Genomic DNA, 19,452 nt, shown 5'->3' on the forward strand with positions numbered 1-19,452 from the left:
TGCACTATACATTTATGGATGTAACATCTCAAATAACATTAAATATCTCGAGTTAAAAGGTTTTAATAAAATTAACATAATTGGTAACGCTTTCGAAATAAATAACATTTATTCAGACACAATATTAAATGTTACAGGTGATTTTATAGTGAAAAAAGTTACAACATATCATTGGAATCATGGAATTAAGAATTTCACAGATGTAGAAATGATTTTACTAGCAAATAATATAAATATTTATAATGATATCTCAAAAGGAGTTATTAAAAGTTATCAAATAGATCCAAATATTTTTGATGAACTCAATATTACATTAATCGAAAAAATAAAAAGTCCAATTAAATTATTATTAAAGATAGCAAGCCCTTCGAGAGAAGAAGAGAATACAGTATTTTTAAGCACAATAAAACCATTCCATAATTTTGGATTTCGATTCGTAGATGGAGCACAAAATTGGACAAGTGTAAAAAAAGGTGATTTTCAAATGGTAATAGCTGTCCCTGAAATTTATGGAGAAATCGTACAAACAAGTTCTATCCCAAGTAACGTGGATTATAAAATAATTTTCATTGAGAAAACATCAAGTAAAGAAAGTAATTTGGAAATAATAATTGCAATTGTAATAGGATCAGTTGTGATAATCGTAGCAATTATATTTCTTTTATGCACCTTTTGTAGGTGAAAAAAATGGAAAATAAAAAATTTCTTTGAAACACGTTTATTTTTTTTAAAAATGGAAAAAAGAAGATTTCCAAATGGAAATCTTCAAACATTAGATATCAGCTATAAAAATATACATTATATAGAAGATATTCAAATTTCAAGCACAGATGAATGTTGGAATTTTTCAAATAATTTTATTCAAATTCTAGATAATTTTCCAAATAATCAAAATCTAAAAGCATTAGACTTATCTAACAATTTAATTGAAGAGATCTTACAAGATCATTTAAGTACATTTATTAATATAATAAATTTAAATATATCTTCTAATTGTATTACAAAAATAACAACATTAAATTTCCCATTTTTGGAAGTCCTTGATTTATCCAATAACAGAATATCAGTTATCGAAAATATTGAAGAACTTTCTTCAATCAATTTTATAGATTTGTCCAATAACAGAATTCATTCGATCTTTTTATCAAAACCAATAAATTCTTTAGAACATTTAAACTTGAGCTATAATATGTTTGATTCATTTAATTATTTTTCTCTATTTCCAAACTTAACTACATTAAATCTTTCGAATTGTTTTATTTCAAGTTTATCATCATTTAATAAATTCCCATTATTAAAGAAATTAATTCTTTCTAACAATAAAATCATTGAAGATACAACATTAGATTTACAATTTCTTGAATATCTCGACTTATCACATAATCATATTAAATCACTTTATCCATTAACTTCTTTAACAAACCTGAAACATTTAAATATTTCACATAATCCAATATCGAATTTTGAAGTTCAAACACAACTTAATAATTTAATATATATAAATTTTAGTTTTACAAAGATTTCAGATCCAAATTTTATATTTAAATTTGCTCCATGCATAAAAAATGTTGAAATATTAAATACGCAAATTTCTGATATCGAAAAAGTTCTTCTTTTTTTGTCGAATTCAAAAGATATTACACATTTTGATATGCGTAATAATCCACTTACTAAACAATTATATTTTGATGATCTTGAATATAACTCTATTGAAGAATACAACTTAAAATATCCAAAAAACAAAATTCAAAGAAATGAATACAGAAAATCGATCATTCAAATTTCAAAGAACATTGAAAAATTGGATGGAATTTCAATACCCAAGTCAAATTTGTATAATCAACTTCAAAGTTTAATTGATGAACAAAAACAATTATTTCAACAACTTTCATTGCCATTTCATTTTTTAATTCCAAATGATATAATGGAATCACAAATTCAAGAATTAATAAAACAATTTTCACATGAAAATTCGCAAATTCAACGAAGAATTATCAATGAACAAAACATATTAAAATCACTTAAACAAGAAAATGAAATGTTTCATAAACTATTAAGACATACACAATATAAACATTCATTTAATACAGAAGATACATCTGAATTAATTGATTTATATTCAAAAGCAAATGGGAAAATGATGAATGAGATCGAAAACATAGTTCAAAAGAAAAACTATTTAACACGACAACATATTATCGAAAAATGCCAAAAACATATTTTACGTTTTATTAATACAAATGAAATTGAGTTACGTTATGTTTCACTTTGGGTTTATGCAATGTGTTTTACCAAAATTTCAATTGTTTCTATTAATAAATTCGTTAAAGATAAAAATTGTTTCGAGCCAACAATTTCTACAACACTTGTAATTGCATATGATATAGAAATGTTTTTACGTGAAAATCATTCGCCAATTATATTGTCAGATCATATGCAACAAATTATGGATAACTTAAAAATAAAAAATGAAACTTCTTTCGTAATATGTGCTTATGATAATGGAAAATGCGCTGTTGCACATGAAAATAGAGCACAAATACCTTCAAATGAAGAAATAGAAAAAATAAGAAATAAATATGACTCATTATTTTTTAAGTATAAAGGATACTATTACTTTTTAGCGATTAATCATAAAAATGTTCATCCTTTATTTATTGTTAATGTTAAAAATAAATAAAAATTTTTTATATATTTTTAATTTAAAAAAAGCGTATATAATTATGAAGTGACAGAAAATATATTTTGTTGTTAAGTATTCAGATCGTTCCGTCACTTTTGTGTAATGCATTTAAAATATTCGGAATAACACACCGGCATTTTTTTTAGAGCGTGGCATTTTTTTTATGACGTTATTCCACTTTTTGTACATATTTTGATCGTAACACAAGAGCTTATTTTTTTTTTATCAACATATGTTTCAACCAATTCCGTTTTTATTAAATGACAAAGAAGGCAATGTTGTCATCAACCCGAAAGTTATAGAAATGTTGACTTTATCAAAAAGACCCCATCTTGTAATTATTTATGGAAAAACAAATGTCGGCAAAAGTTCGATCTTAAATCAAATTATCAATGGCCCTGGGGATAAGGATAACAAATACTGTGTTTTTTATAAAAAACCATTTGAAATTAAGCAGACCAAAGAAATCAGTATTATTGGACCATTTAAACTTAAAGATTTGCAAGAGAAAATGAACACACAAACCAATGATGCTCATGACGAAGATGATATATATTTTGTTGATACACGAGGCATTAATTCACCTGTTGAAGATATTGGTTTGTTAGCACTTCTTCAAGTTTGTACTGTTTCAATATATGTTAATAAAGGAGAACCATTTGGATCGAACATACGACTTATTTTAGAAAGCGTTGAATATAATTTTTTACTTAAAAAGGCATTCCCAACGATTGAAAATGAGCATTTCTGTCAACCAATTCTTTATGTTAATAATGTTGAAACTAATTATTCAACAAATTTAGAGCGAATGAAAGAACAAATTCAAAATCGAATTGCGAAAATTTGTTCACGGGTTGAATCCTTTGGTAATGATTTAGATTCATCACTTTTACTTATAACGAAAGCCGGACCTCAATCATCATCAAATGAATCGAGTGAAAATGAACGTGAACTTTATTGGTATGAAATAACACAATTATTTTCTGAAATTGAAGCAAATATTATCAAAAGAGAAAATGTTTTAAATGGTAAAACAATTTGTAAAATTATTAATATTTTAATACCTTTATTTAAAAAGGAAAATAATTTCTCAAATGACTCAGAAGAATTACAACAACTTATAACTTCAATTAGATCAAAAATTGAGGAAAATATTCCTCATTTTGGTTGTTCGAACGAAGTTAAAGATGATGAAATTATTGGATATGCTAAAAAAGAAGGAATTGACGCGAATGAAAATATTTAATTATCTTATTTAATGTTTATTATATTTGTTTGTTGTATCATTAAATGTTTTAATGAAATTGAAACTTTGAAAAAAATTATTGTTAATGGATGTAAAAAAGGTCATATCGAAATAGTAAAATTACTTATTGAACGAAAAGGAATTGATGTAAATATAACAAATATTTATCAAAGCGATTTAATATTTGATAATGATATTTCAAAATTATATAAAATATTTAAAACATTACTTATGTATGGAGCAAGATATTGTAATAGTGAAATAGTTAAATTACTTCTTGAACAAAAAGGAATTGATATTAATGCTAAAGATATAATTTATTTAAATGATTTAATATTTGATAATAATATTTGAAAATTATATCAATTATTTAGAACTGTACTTATGTATGCAGCAAGGTATAGTAATAGAGAAATTGTTAAATTACTTCTTGAACAAAAAGGAATTGATATTAATGCTAAAGATATAATTTATTTAAATGATTCAATATTGAATAAGAATATTTGGAAATTATTTAAATTATTTCAAACAGCACTTATTTTTGCTTCAGAAAATGATCATAAAAAAATAGTTAAATTACTTCTTGAACAAGAAGGAATTGATATTAATGCTAAAGATAAAATTTATTTGTTTTATTTAATATTTATTGTAATAATTTTATATTTCAAGATAATATTTGGAAATTATTTAAATTATTTAGAACAGCACTTATTTTAGCATCTTCAAAAGGTCATACAGAAATAGTTAAATTACTTCTTGAACAAGAAGGAATTGATATTAATGCTAAAAATATTTATTTGTTATATTTGATATTTATTTTAATAATTTATTATTTCAAAATAATATTTGGAAATTATTGAAATTATTTAGAACAGCACTTATTTTAGCATCTGAAAATGGTTATACAGAAATAGTTAAATTACTTCTTGAACAAAAAGGAATTGATATTAATGTTAAAAATATTTATATGTTTTATTTGATATTTATTTTAAAAATTTGATATTTCAAAATAATATTTGGAAATTATTAAAATTATTTAAAACAGCACTTATTTTAGCATCTGAAAATGGTTATACAGAAATAGTTAAATTACTTCTTGAACAAGAAGGAATTGATATTAATGATAAAGATATTTATTTGTTTTATTTTGGATTTATTTTAATAATTTTGGAATATTTCAAAATAATATTTGGAAATTATATAAAATATTTGAAACAGCACTTCTTATTTGGGCATCTCAAAATGGTCATACAGAAATCGTTAAATTACTTCTTGAACAAGAAGGAATTGATATTAATGTTAAAAATATTTATATGTTTTATTTGATATTTATTTTAATAATTTGATATTTCAAAATAATATTTGGAAATTATTGAAATTATTTAGAACAGCACTTATTTTAGCATCGAAATATGGTTATACAGAAATAGTTAAATTACTTCTTGAACAAAAAGGAATTGATATTAATGATAAAAGTATTTATTTGTTTTATTTTATATTTGTTTTAATAATTTGATATTTCAAAATAATATTTGGAAATTATTGAAATTATTTAGAACAGCACTTATTTTAGCATCTTCAAAAGGTCATACAGAAATAGTTAAATTACTTCTTGAACAAAAAGGAATTGATATTAATGATAAAAGTATTTATTTGTTTTATTTTATATTTGTTTTAATAATTTGATATTTCAAAATAATATTTGGAAATTATTGAAATTATTTAGAACAGCACTTATTTTAGCATCTTCAAAAGGTCATACAGAAATAGTTAAATTACTTCTTGAACAAAAAGGAATTGATATTAATGATAAAAATATTTATATGTTTTATTTGATATTTATTTTAATAATTTATTATTTCAAAATAATATTTGGAAATTATTGAAATTATTTAGAACAGCACTTATTTTAGCATCTGAAAATGGTTATACAGAAATAGTTAAATTACTTCTTGAACAAAAAGGAATTGATATTAATGTTAAAAATATTTATATGTTTTATTTGATATTTATTTTAATAATTTAGAAATTCAAAATAATATCTGGAAATTATTTAAAATATTTCGAACAGTACTTATTTGGGCATCTGAAAATGGTTATACAGAAATAGTTAAATTACTTCTTGAACAAAAAGGAATTGATATTAATGCTAAAAATATTTATTTGCTTTATTTAATATTTATTTTAATAGTTTTGGATTTCATAATAATATTTGGAAATTATTTAAATTATTTAGAACTGCACTTTATGTCGCATCTGAAAATGGTTATACAGAAATAGTTAAATTCTTTCTTGAACAAAAAGGAATTGATATTAATGTTAAAAATATTTATTTGTTTTATTTTGGATTTATTTTAATAATTTAGAAATTCAAAATAATATTTGGAAATTATTTTAAATATTTTGGACAGCACTTATGATTGCATCTGAAAATGGTTATACAGAAATAGTTAAATTACTTCTTGAACAAAAAGGAATTGATATTAATGCCAAAAGTATTTATTTGTTTTATTTTATATTTGTTTTAATAATTTAGAAATTCAAAATAATATTTGGAAATTATTGAAATTATTTAGAACAGCACTTATTTTGGCATCTGAAAAAGGTTATACAGAAATAGTTAAATTAATTAGGGCTAAATCAAGCAAAAATTGAAAAGAGGATATCGATGCATTCTGCGGAATGCGGTTATTGGGATATTGTCATAGCAAACTAAAAAATTACATTATAATATTCAAGTATTCTTTTCTAAAAATTCTCATATTTTTTGGAAATCATCCTGATAATTTTGAGATATTTTTATTTTAATATTTTGAATTCATTTGAATATGTGAATTTAGATATTCATATCGAAAAAAAGTTTTTATTAGATTCCAAATACAATTAATAAAATTTCCCAACTTTTCAAACAAAATTAAAATAATCCATTTAAGGCACCATATTAGCCATGTGAAAAAATTGCTTTTTCACGAATAATTGAATATTCATCGATTTTTTTCAATGATGATAACGATTTAAATTTATTATTATGAATTTATTTATAAATTATTTTATTAATATAACTTTATAATATTGAATATTTTCCAAGATATTTTTGTTTTAAATTATTTTACGGTTTTGACATTCTGAAAAAGTGAACCAAATGTGCGATAACATTAAAGTCATTCTTCTTGGAAGTACTTCTGTTGGAAAGACAACTCTCATTACACGTTGGTGCGATGGCTTTTTTGAGCCAAATAGACTTCCAACTCTAGGTGCAGGAACACGTTATCATACAGTTGAAATTGATAAAGAAAGTTATACTCTGCAAGTATGGGACACAGCAGGACAAGACAGCTTTCGCGATGCCATTCCTCTATATTGTAAAAGGTCAAAGGCAGCAATGGTTGTTTTTGATCTTACATCAAAAGCATCTTTTGATGATATTCCCGAATGGATCAAACTTTTCAAAAGCCTCGAACCTGATGCACCTATTATTCTTGTCGGAAACAAGTCTGATTCGGAAAGAGTCATTGAATTAGAAGAAGCCATTAGTTTTGCCGAAGAAAATGGATGCTCATATTTTGAGACTAGCGCACTTAATAACATTGGCGTGAGCGATGCGTTTATGGGGCTTGCGAGAGCCGCCGTACAACCTCGAAGCCAGCCAAAGATTGACGAAGTGCCAACAGTTCTTATAAGCAGAAACATAAAAAAAGACGAATCAACATGTTGTAATTAAATAATAAAACTTTTTTCTATTGCGAAAATGAATTATCTGCTTTTTAATTTTAATACATCGATTTAATTAAAACTGAATAAGTCTGCAAAAAATCATATGAATGTTATGACTTATTTTTAATTACAATTTATAAAAATAAATAAAAATCAAATGAAAAATATCATAAAACTAATATAATAAACTAACCGGTCAAATGATTGGTCCTACAGAATGGCGCCATTTATAAACGGAAGAAGTTTTGCAAAAAATAATACCAGATGATTTAAGCTCAATAAATCACATAAAATGAAATTAATCTGAAAATGCTATCATCATTTAAACGTATCTCCCTTTTTACACAAAATCGAATGGCAATACAAAAATTTGTTATTGAAGATTATGCACCAAAAATAAAATTCGCGTCAACAACAAAAACGAAAAATTTTAATTTTCTTTACCTATGCAATCATAAGTGCAGTTTTCCATAAATCAATTTATCAATTCGACCAACATATTCCTAAGCGCCTGCAGCTCATCCAATTTTATTTCGCTCATTTTCCTTTCGCAATTTTGTATCAGTTTCCTCACGTTGCCCAGCAGTTCCTCATTTCCGACTCCGATTCTTATCAGGATTCGAATTGGTGTAAACAACGGCATCAAATCGCTTTGGGCAATTGCGTTTTGTCTTAAGTCCTCCAACACATCGTTTAAGAACTTCACCCGATAATTTAATGATTTTACAATTGGCGAAATGATGATTTCCTTTTGTTCATTTGACTTACCATTGGTTAACGCAGTGATATAATCAATGATCAAATCGATGTATTCCGGTTTAATTTCATTTCGTAAAACGGCATTATAAAACAATGGCGACATTAATATATCTTTCTCGTTTTCTAATAAATAGTTATATGATAATGATAACGCTTCAATCGATTTCTTGGAATTTTCAATAATGATATCTTTGCCATCATTAATGATCAATAAATATTTCGTATAATTATAAAGATCTTCATTCCATGAATAAATAGATGAGAATTCACTAAAGGAAATCGGATTTTGATATAATAATTCCCAAATATATTGGCGAGATGTTGAACTAATTTCGGGTGAGTTTAAAAAGCTAATCATAGGCTTAATTTCTGTGACTTCGCCTTCGTTTAATTCAAAGCTTTTTATAATTAATTCATCCATTGTAAAATATTGTTTAAGCCCAATAGCCGCTGGTAAAGTATTCAAAAGTGGCATTTTCATTTGAATGCTTTCAAGTGAAATTAAAAGTGCCGAATAATTTTTCTTTACAATCCTATTGAAATTTTTGACAACGTATTCCTTCAAAATTTCTGAGAAAATTGGGGCGATTTTGTGTAGAAAAGTTGCAACGACTTTGAATTTCAAAATGGCAAATTGAAATTGAGTGAAAGCAACATTTTCAATGAAGAATTTGACAAAGTCTTCAGAAAATTCAATTTGATCAACCATCGGTTCAATTGCTTCGAAAAATTGAATGATCTTTGGATATTGTGATGGGGCCGCCTTAACGTTCAAATCAGGCATTGAAGAAACGATCAAATCCAAATTAACTTCATTTGGATACATTTTCACGAGCATATTTAATATTTGTTTTGAGTGTAAATCGAATTTTTGCTTCTTACTTTGAAGCTTCTCCAAAATATTAATTAAAACATTTCCAATATTTTGGTTCAAAATTTTTGCTAAAATTTCAAGTAAATTTAAGTATTGATCTCCCAAATTATCATTTTGATTCATAACAACTACGAATTCTTCATAATTATCAATGAAATAACTTAAAATCATATTTGCGTTATTTAACATTTCATCATTAATTTCTTTTGCTTTAAATTCGATATTATTAAATAGACGCGAATATTCATGAACAGGGAAAGAAATCAAACTATCATTAAACATTTCATGTGGTACAATAAATGCGATTATATATTGTGCAACTGTTCTACAATTTAAATTTTCATTAGTTAATAATCGTATTAACCATTTATCTAAATTTTGTAACATAATTTGTTTTATGTTTTCAGATTTCATCATTGCGGATATTATCGCACAACTTAAATCGAAATCATTACTTTGGTTTTCACCAACTCTAAAATGACATTTATCGATTATATCAAATGCGTTACTATTAAACATTTCGAATACCATTGGAATAATTTTGAAGTAAGGCAAATATATACTTGAATGAATTATAAATTGTTGAATAAATTCATAAACTTTTTCATTGTTATTAAAACTATTTAATAAGTTAATAATTGATATTAATTTTGTAGGAGAATTAATTAAATTAATAAGAAACTCTTCATTTAATATATAACTAATAAATTGTTCATCAATTTCTTTAAATTTACAAATGCAATTAAAGATACCACTAAAGTTTAATCCGCCATAGAAATAAGATGGTTTTATTTGAGGTTTATCACTTAAATATTTTGGAATTTCATTAACTACTAATTCATATAATATATTATTCTTTAATGTATGCATCGAATAATTATAAAAGTTATCATTACTCAAAAGATATGAAAGTACTTCGAAATATTCATTAAAACATCGATAATAAGGAATTATATCATTAATAACTTTATAAAAGTCTTCAACAAAATGTTCATTAAATAAATCATAATTTAAATATTTGAACATTTTCATTGCACCTTTTCGTAATATATTTGCAGGACAATATACTAAAGCACAACTATAAATTTCATTTTCCATTAGAAATTGTTGGAATTCATTACATAAATATTCATTATTATTTAATGCCTTTAAAATTGGCTCATATAAATCTTTAGCATTTAATATATGGGTCGTAAAAGGAAATGTATCAAAGTAATATTGAATTGCGATTTTAACGAAGTTCAAATTATCTTTTTTAACAATTTGTTTCATATATTCGAAATAAGCAGTTGAACAAAACAAACGATATTCATCATTTAAATGATTTTCTTCTTCGATTTTCATTCGTAATTCATCATCAATATCAGGAACATCATTAATATTATTAACATTATCTATTCGATCATAAAATAATATATATCCATTATGTCCTGGATTATCACCATAAGAAGACTTTAATAAATCTTCTTCATTAATTTCAGTAACATAAGAATCATTAAAATCATACCATTTATCAGTAAATCGATTTCGAACATAAGAATAATAATGTCCGAAATTAGCTGTACCTGAATGTATTATTATACCACTTAACTTATAATTATAATCTTCATTTTCATTAATAGTATATTGTTGAACATTTAATTCCATTGGAAATTCAAATACTGAATTAATCTTCTTTCGTTCCCATGTATTATAATCAAATTCAAATCGTGATAATTGGATAATTAAATATCTTGGTAATTTACCTAACGATGCAAACTTTTTAGCATCGATTTTTTTATTTAAACTTTCAGCAAAATATTGATTAGATCCAATGAAATAATCAGGTTGTTGAAAGTTATCAAATGCCATAAAGATATCTTTTGCTTGAGAAATTGGTAATGTAAAAGTATAAAATGGTTGTGGTGAAGAATTCGAATGATAATCTTCATTAATACCTTCAATAGTATCAATTGTTGTCCCTAAAAATAAATCCTTTATAAAGTTAATACCTAAACCTTTCTCAAGCTTATCAATTAATACTTGTACAAATTCACATGCATCTTGTTGAACACGTGGATTCATTTTCTCTCCATCCCAACCAGTCCATTCTTTTACTAAGTTTTCAGTAGTTATTGAATGACCTTTTGATAATAATAATTTAGCAAAAAGTTCTCTTAATTGTAACATAAATTTATCTTCACCATTATATTCGATAATCGATTTCCGTAATAAAGGAATACCATAAAATTGTTGTAATGTCGAATTTAAGAAACATGTAGCACCTAAATTAACTAAACCACTATAACCTGTTGAAGATACTGTTGTAGCATCACCATCAATTCTCCATTCATTATAACTTGTACGTCCATTATGTAAATTATTTAAATGCATTAATATTTCTGGTGTTTCTAAATGTGATAAACATTGTAATGCCATATTAAATGATGAAATATTTCGAGGATTAGAATTAACTAATAAATATCGATTAATGATTGAGTTTGATATTAATGCATAAAATTGTGATGGGACTTTCTCTAATAAAAGCATTTGATTTAAGATCGTTAATAATGATAAAGATTCTAAATTATCTAAACATTTCTCCATTAATATTTCGGAGAATTCTTTGACATGTGGAATTACAAATGAATAAAAATCTTCTTCTAATTCTTGTGGTATATTCGGTAATATTTCTTCAAAGACATTTAATGGTATTTGTAATATGTCTAATAATACTTTCCCATTATTTTTTACAAAATCAAACCTAGAAAACATTAATATTTGTATTGATGAATTAAATTCATCATTTACATTTATATTAACATTTTCTGTTGTAGCAATTTGTATTAAAAATTCATTGATCGTATTAAAGTTATATTCATTACCTTCTTCTCCAAATATAAATAATTTAGGTGAAAATGAATCAAATATTTTTTGTGAATATTTAACTACTAATTCTTTCGATAAATTCTTCGATAAAAATTTAACTATTTCAATTGGATATGAATTATGTTCAAAGAATTCAATTAAATATATAAAACCATTTGTTCTTTCAAAATCAATTTTCATTTTATCATCAAAACTTGAAATTAATACTTCGAAATTATACATAAACAACGAAGGGAAATTATATGGTAAGAAATCAGTATAATTAAATGTATTACGTTTTGATATTTGTTTCAAACTTAATATCGTTGATATATTTGTCGGTAAATAATCTAAAAGTAATTTAACTTCTTGATTATTTTGTTTTAATAAATCTAAAAGTTCATCAATTAAATCTGATTGTGATATAATTGTTGAAGGTAAACAATTTCTTTCATGTACAAATGGTAAATATCGTTTAGGTTCTAGTATCGATACATTTAATATTAACTTTTCAGGTTTCGGTGAAATTGTTGAAACATATTTTAATATATTTTCATTTTCATCAAGTGTATTTTGATTTGCAATTAATTTAAATTTATACATTGGTATCATTGCAGTTTTTGAAATTCGATATTTTAATGCTTTAACTTTCATTGATAATGATACAGTATGAACTTGTTTAGCAGGTAAATTCATTCCAATGACTTCGACAATAATTTTTTCATCATCTGCATTTAAACAATGTCTTTTTACTCCGAACATTGATATATCGACATCATTTTCTATTGTTATAATGAAAGTTCTTAATAATATTAATAATCCATTAATAGTTTCATCTGTTTTATTATCGAAATATTGTCTCCAAGTTAATATAAATATATTCATTATTTGATAATCTTGTAATATAATTCCATCATTACTTGAATATATTTCACATAAATATTTCGAAAAATTTTCTCTTTGTGATGAATTAAATATCGAATATTTCCATAATAAATGTTCTTGTTTCAAAGGTATTTCTTTAACTGTTCCTGAATAATTATTAATCTTCGAGATAAATTCTTTTGTAATTTCAAAGAAATCAAAGTTTACTTTCTCTAATGGCATATTCTCGATAAATTGTTCCAAGTAATCAAATGATATTAATTCGCTTTGAATCAATGATATAACAAATGTTTTGAATGTAGAACATGTGTCATAAATTGAAAATAATTCATCAAGATAATTCTCTGGTATAACAAATTCATTTTTAAAACAAATATTAAACAAAAATGAAAAACATGAATTAATATCTTCATGTGATACTAAATAATCAATTGCTATTGATACTAATTTATGTATTAATTCAAGTGAATCAATTGTAGATGTAGAAACTGCGTTTTGTAATAATGTAAATATTAATGATTCATTTCCAAACTCAATTAACTTCTCCGAATATTCTTCAAGTCGTTCACTCGTTAAATAATATGGTAATAACATTGATAAACTATCTTTCGCATTATTACTTAATTCATTATCACTAAAACATATTTCAAATAATTTATCGCGAACTAATTCAAATGATTCATATGAATCATTACGTGTACCAATGATAATCCCATATTGTGTAATGAACTTAAGCCAATTTTCATTAATAACATTAGGATTTAAAACCATGTTAGTTAACCCGACTATAAGTTCAACATTTAACTTCTTTGCAATGGAATTAAAGATTGAGAAAAATTGAAATTGTTCATTCTCATGTTGAACGTTATGTAAACTCCATAACTTGGTTAAAAATTCCGGTGTTAAGACATTATGTTCAGATAAATAACTTAAAATTATACTATAGCTTGGCATAAACTCGGGATGCATAATATTACCAGAAAATAAATCTAGGTTATCGGGCGATGTAAACCACTGAATTACAGTGCCGATAAAACGCTGCTCAGAAATGATGCTCGCAATACCTTTGACACCAGCGAGTTGTTTCTCGAAAAACTCACTTTTAACAAATAGCTTGTAGATCTCAAGCCAATCTATAACATATGATGAGTTAATTGCGTTTTGATTTAATGCATTAAAACGGATATATTCTTGAAGTTGAGAAATTTGTGATGTTTGGGCACTACGCATGTTTTCTTCACAGGCTTTTTTGATACCAGATGCACATGTTTTGGCAAATTCCCAAAAATTAAAACTTTTGTCATGATTTGATACTGTGATGATAATAACAAAATAATCATAGATAAAGGAAATAGGTGGAAGCTTTTTTAAGGCTTCATAAGCATTACTATAAGCATCACATTCATATGAATATTTACAGATTTTGTTAAAGAAATCAAATTTTGTATTATTTTGATAAAGGGGATATGAATTTTTGATAAATATAAGAGAAAGAAATCTGGTGATGAGTGAATTACTTGTTTTTATTCCATAGTTTGTAAAGTTAATTACAAGTTTGAAGAAATTTAATATTGTCTGATTTGATTCTTCACTCATTGTACCCATTGTAAGCATTTTTTGTAAAAGGCTTGTGTACACAGAATTATAAAATTGTTCTTTATAATTTTTGATCGGATCTGGTAGTTCACCTGTTTCAATGATTGTTTGGAATAGACGTTCGAATTGTGGAACAAACATCGCAAAGTCATCGATTGAATCGAGTGTTGTGGAAACAATCATAATCCATGTTGGAAAATCTTCTTCTGGATTCATTTGGCTTTTTTGCAATTATATGTAAAGTATTGAAAAAAATGTTTTGCAAAATATGCCACACTTAAACACTATCAAAATATTTTTGTCATATCTCACAATATTAAGATTAAATTTATGACAAAATATCCCTGATTGAAATCAAAGAAGAATGAGTTCAAAACATGTCATTCCATAAATAAAGTTTTGTACCCTTTGTTTTGATTTGAATTTATCACTAATTTGAAGATAAAAAATCTTATTAAAATATATAACCCACAATATATAAGCATAAAAAAAAAATATTTCATGCAAATACAAAAAGATAATAATAAATATTAAAAAATGAAACAAATATATGTAATTCATGTGATTATATTTTTACGCATTGTTTTTATTTTTATTTATTTTTTTCAAAACATTTTAACCATGAAATAACAATTTTAAGTTAATTTTCTCTAAAAAATTTGTGTATATTAGAAAATTATAATAAAAATTCATAATGTTTTTTATTCTATAACAATTTATATATATTTTACAAACAAAAGTAATAATACTTCTACTTAATGTACAAATTGTATCAAAATATCATAAATTTTTTGTCGGTACATTGGAACTTCTTTTTGATTAAATGAACCGATTTGTTTCACGCCATTATAAATATTCTCAGCATAATAAAGCATAAAGGCACCACAATCATATGAGTTTTTTTGTTTCGGAACAGTTGTGTTTTGCGCTTTAAATTTAGGAGAATTTTGAAATTTTAAAAATTCATTGATTGCCCTGACATATTTTTGCTTGGGAACTGGGCGACTACACGAATCTAAAAAGAAAATCTTCTTTTTTTCCATTGAGATGCATATCAAAAACCAATGACTTCCGGTCGTAACAGGAATGATGAATTTTTGATACAACGTTATAGGACTTCCTTTGATTCCTTCCCATTGGAAAGCTGAAGGACTTCCATCCCTCAATAGTTTTTGCATGAAAAAAGAATTTGTCATTCCTATTCTACCTTTGAATTTATTATGTAAATAAACTAAATATGAATTGATAACTTCATCATTAAGCTTGGCAAGTGTGACCAAGCAAACTAAATCATTTTTTGTTATATGATATTCTCTTGGATTCATAAGAAATTGTGGTACTGATTTATTGGTATTTTTTTTAACAAGAATTTCGGTTTCTTCTTTCTTTGGCATTTGTGGTGGCTCAATAATTTCTTCGCATACTTCAGATTCATTTTCCTCTTTTTCTATCTCCATATTTAATTGAAAGATTTCTTGGCATTTATTATTTCTTTCAAAATATTTTTGTCAAATAAACCACTCCAAACTCAAAAAAGACGATATCAATTCAGGATGAGATTTTTACAGAAAGTTTTATTAAATTTTGATCATGTGGTGAAACTGATTTAAAACAATTTTCTTTACGTAATAATATTGCCAACGATAACAAATAAAAATGTCATTATTAAAGATAAACACATTTCACTTACATCAGGAGAAGAAGAAGAAAGCTGAAATAGGCAGTCGGATGCTGGTTAGCTCCTTAACATACTTATCACTTATAATTTTCCCAATATTAATTTTTTTGATAATTCTCATATTTTTCAAAATACTTCGTAAAATGAATCTCTCCAATAATATCATTTGCTTTCATCATTTGTTTTGTAATGTAAAAAAATATTTTGTTGAATTTATTACCAAATAAATTCATTAATAATGGTTATTAATAATCTATGAAACTCAGATCTGAAAAAAAATTTTTTTTTTCAAAAAGATATCGTGATTCTTGTGTTTTACACTGAAAAGAATCGACAAATGATATCACTCATTTTTGTGTTATTAAATTTTAAACGAATTCAATGCAAAAAGTATTATTTCATTTTACATCATATCAAAAATAATAAGTAATTCCCATATAATTTTTTATAAAGCTATTCATAAAAAATTTAGTATCCTTATGATATTATGATATTATAATAGTTTATACAATATGATGAAGAATAAAAAGAATTGATAATTGTGACTCAAGCTTGTTTTTTAGAAAGCCCTGGGCAAACAAAATATCCCAAATTAGCAACATTAATATAAATATTGACTATAGTATTATAATACTATAATTATTAGTTTATAATAATCTTATTTATCAAACGAAAAACTCTATCGGAGCTGTTATTTATCATTATTTACATTATTATTAATCATATATATAATCCAATCAATAATTATAATCACATAGAGATTATTTTCTATCCCAAACTTATGTGTTCTTCTTCTCCACCAAAACGTATCCATTTTCATATATTCAATATTTAAAGCGCATTTATTAAATGAAAATTTTCATTTTATTATTTATTATTTAATAATAAATTCCACACAATCACTTAATTTCTATTTCTTCCACGTGATCAATCAAAGCGCACGTTGACACTTTTGCGTAATCCAATGTTGCCGATATTTTCAAATCTGCGAACAATGACAAGAATCGTTTAATTGCGTCAGGACAAACAAAAGGCCTCAAAGTGAACGCAGGTATTAACATTGAGAACAAATCGTCGAAAGACAAATCGATTACGTCCAACCCGACGTCTTTACCCTTTTGTTTTTGGGTTGTATAAGCGAATCCTTTTGCAGCTCTTTCAAGTGATTTCATAGCTTGAAACATTTTTGCTGCGATATCCAATGGATTTATCATTAACTGGGCCATGAATATGTGATCAGAAGCTTCGAAGAATGGCTGTGTACCAGAGCTAATCTTCCACATTGGAACATTCTTATATAAGTCGCCAAATATTTCCGAACTAATACTTAATTGCGATGGTGTTAATTGTTGCGCAATTTCACACTTCTTAATGAAGTCTGGGGTGCATGGCTCGCTTAACATGATGTTGTCATTATCTGCATAATATATATCAAATAATACTCGAATACATGCACAACGAATGACAATGAATGACTTCTTGTCGATCTTGCCGCCTTGCTGAAGCGATATGAAGAAAAATTGGACAAATACATCAAAGTCACGAAAATCGTATTTGTGCTTAAGGAGTTCGGCGTCAATGTCTTCTTCTTCTTCATTGTCGTTGTCGTTATTAATATGCAATAATTCGGAATTCGATTCATCTTCAACTGATTCTTTTTTGTCTTCTTCTTCGTGTTTAGTTTCGTGTTCTTCTTCGGCACTTTGCACTTCTTCGTGATTTGTTTCTTTTTCTTCGCATTTGGTTTCATTGCTTTCGTCTTTCGATTCGAATTCGGTTTCTTCAGTATTCGTTTCATTGCTTTCTTCTTTTGGTTCGGATTCGGTTTCTTCGGAATTTATTTCGTTTTCTTGTTTTGCTTCGTGTTCAGTTTCTTCTTCTTTTGATATTTCTTTTTCTTCGGATTTTGTTTCGTTTTCCTCTTCGTGTTCTGCTTCAGCTTCAGTTTCGTTTTGTTGTGTTTCATCAATAGTTATTTCTTCTTTATGTTCTGCTTCATTAGTTGTTTCTTCTTCTTCGTGTTCGGTTTCATTTTCTGAAGTTTTGTCTTCAGATTTAACTTGTTCTTCTGAAGTGATAATTTCGTTTTCTTCTTCTTCTTCTTCTTCTAACTTTTCGTCCTTTTCTTCTTCGCTGTTGACATTTTCTATTTCTTCTTTAGTTTCATTTTTATGTTCTTCAGTTTTCTCTTCGACTTTTTCTTCAGTTTCCATTTCTTTCTTTTCTTCTTCTTCCTGAATAGTTTGTTTATCGTTTTCTTCATTGACATTATTTTCTTTTGTTTCCTCTTCATTGCTTTCGTTTTCGTTGTTTTCACTTTCCACATTTTCTTCAGCTTTAACATTTTCCTTTTCTTCATTTTCGATATTTTGAGCAATTTCTTCAGTTTTTCCATTTTCTTTTTCATTTTCGATATTCTCAACAACTTCTTCAGCTTTGTCTTTTTCTTCGCTTTCCACATCTTTAACTATTTCTTCAGTTTTATCTTTATCACTTTCCACATCTTTAATTGTTTCTTCTGTTTTTATATTTTCATTTTCTTCATCTTTGATTGTTTCTTCTGTTTTTTCATCACCTTCTTTCTGCTCTTCATTGATTTCCTTTTTCTTTCCGTCCTCAATGCTATTTTTTCGTGATTTGATATTATTTCCAGAAGATGTTCGCTTGATTGATTTGTTGGATTTTTTGTTCGAAAAAGTGGAGCCAAACTGAGGCATTTGTTTCGCAAGTTGCTGGAATTTGATTATGAGCTTGTTCCTGATCGAATATGCCATGAACAAATCATCAAATGAATTTGGTGGAACATATTCTAATGACATATCAACATCGGCTGATACCTTGTTAAGCTCCTGGAGGAGTTCTGCTGATGTAACTTCGGGTAGAGTATAACGAATTGTCCGTTTAAGATAAAAATTTAAAGATTTGATTCGACGTTCGTACTTAGATATATCTTTGTTATTGGAAAGTTGGATAGTTTGTAGGAATTGTTCATATTTGAACTGGATAGGCGCATTCATGTTAGTGGCTGTTTCAAGAAAGATTAATAGTTGAGAAATATCTGATGTATTTTGGGCAAATATATCATGCTTAATACGGTGGTACTTTATGGTGAGATGAATTTGCTTTTTATGTGCATAAATTAGTGAATGATCTAGAAATGCAGGAATTTT

The 19,452-nt window shown here is 25.7% G+C and overlaps 2 protein-coding genes across 2 annotated transcripts; one reads left to right on the forward strand and one right to left on the reverse strand.

Moving 5' to 3' along the window:
- Positions 1 to 7,071: 7,071 nt before the first annotated feature.
- GO595_001218 (Ras-related protein Rab-22A) lies at positions 7,072 to 7,650 on the forward strand (the record flags this gene model as incomplete). The annotated part of the gene is made up of 1 exon (XM_067913993.1): positions 7,072 to 7,650. The coding sequence occupies one exon, from the start codon at positions 7,072 to 7,074 to the stop codon at positions 7,648 to 7,650; it is 579 nt and encodes a 192-aa protein (XP_067778601.1).
- Positions 7,651 to 17,181: 9,531 nt separating this feature from the next.
- GO595_001219 (uncharacterized protein) lies at positions 17,182 to 19,299 on the reverse strand (the record flags this gene model as incomplete). The annotated part of the gene is made up of 1 exon (XM_067913994.1): positions 17,182 to 19,299. The coding sequence occupies one exon, from the start codon at positions 19,297 to 19,299 to the stop codon at positions 17,182 to 17,184; it is 2,118 nt and encodes a 705-aa protein (XP_067778602.1).
- Positions 19,300 to 19,452: the final 153 nt, after the last annotated feature.

Source organism: Histomonas meleagridis, assembly GCF_020186115.1.
Source record: "Histomonas meleagridis strain 2922-C6/04-10x chromosome Unknown contig_122, whole genome shotgun sequence".
NCBI lineage: Eukaryota > Parabasalia > Tritrichomonadida > Dientamoebidae > Histomonas > Histomonas meleagridis.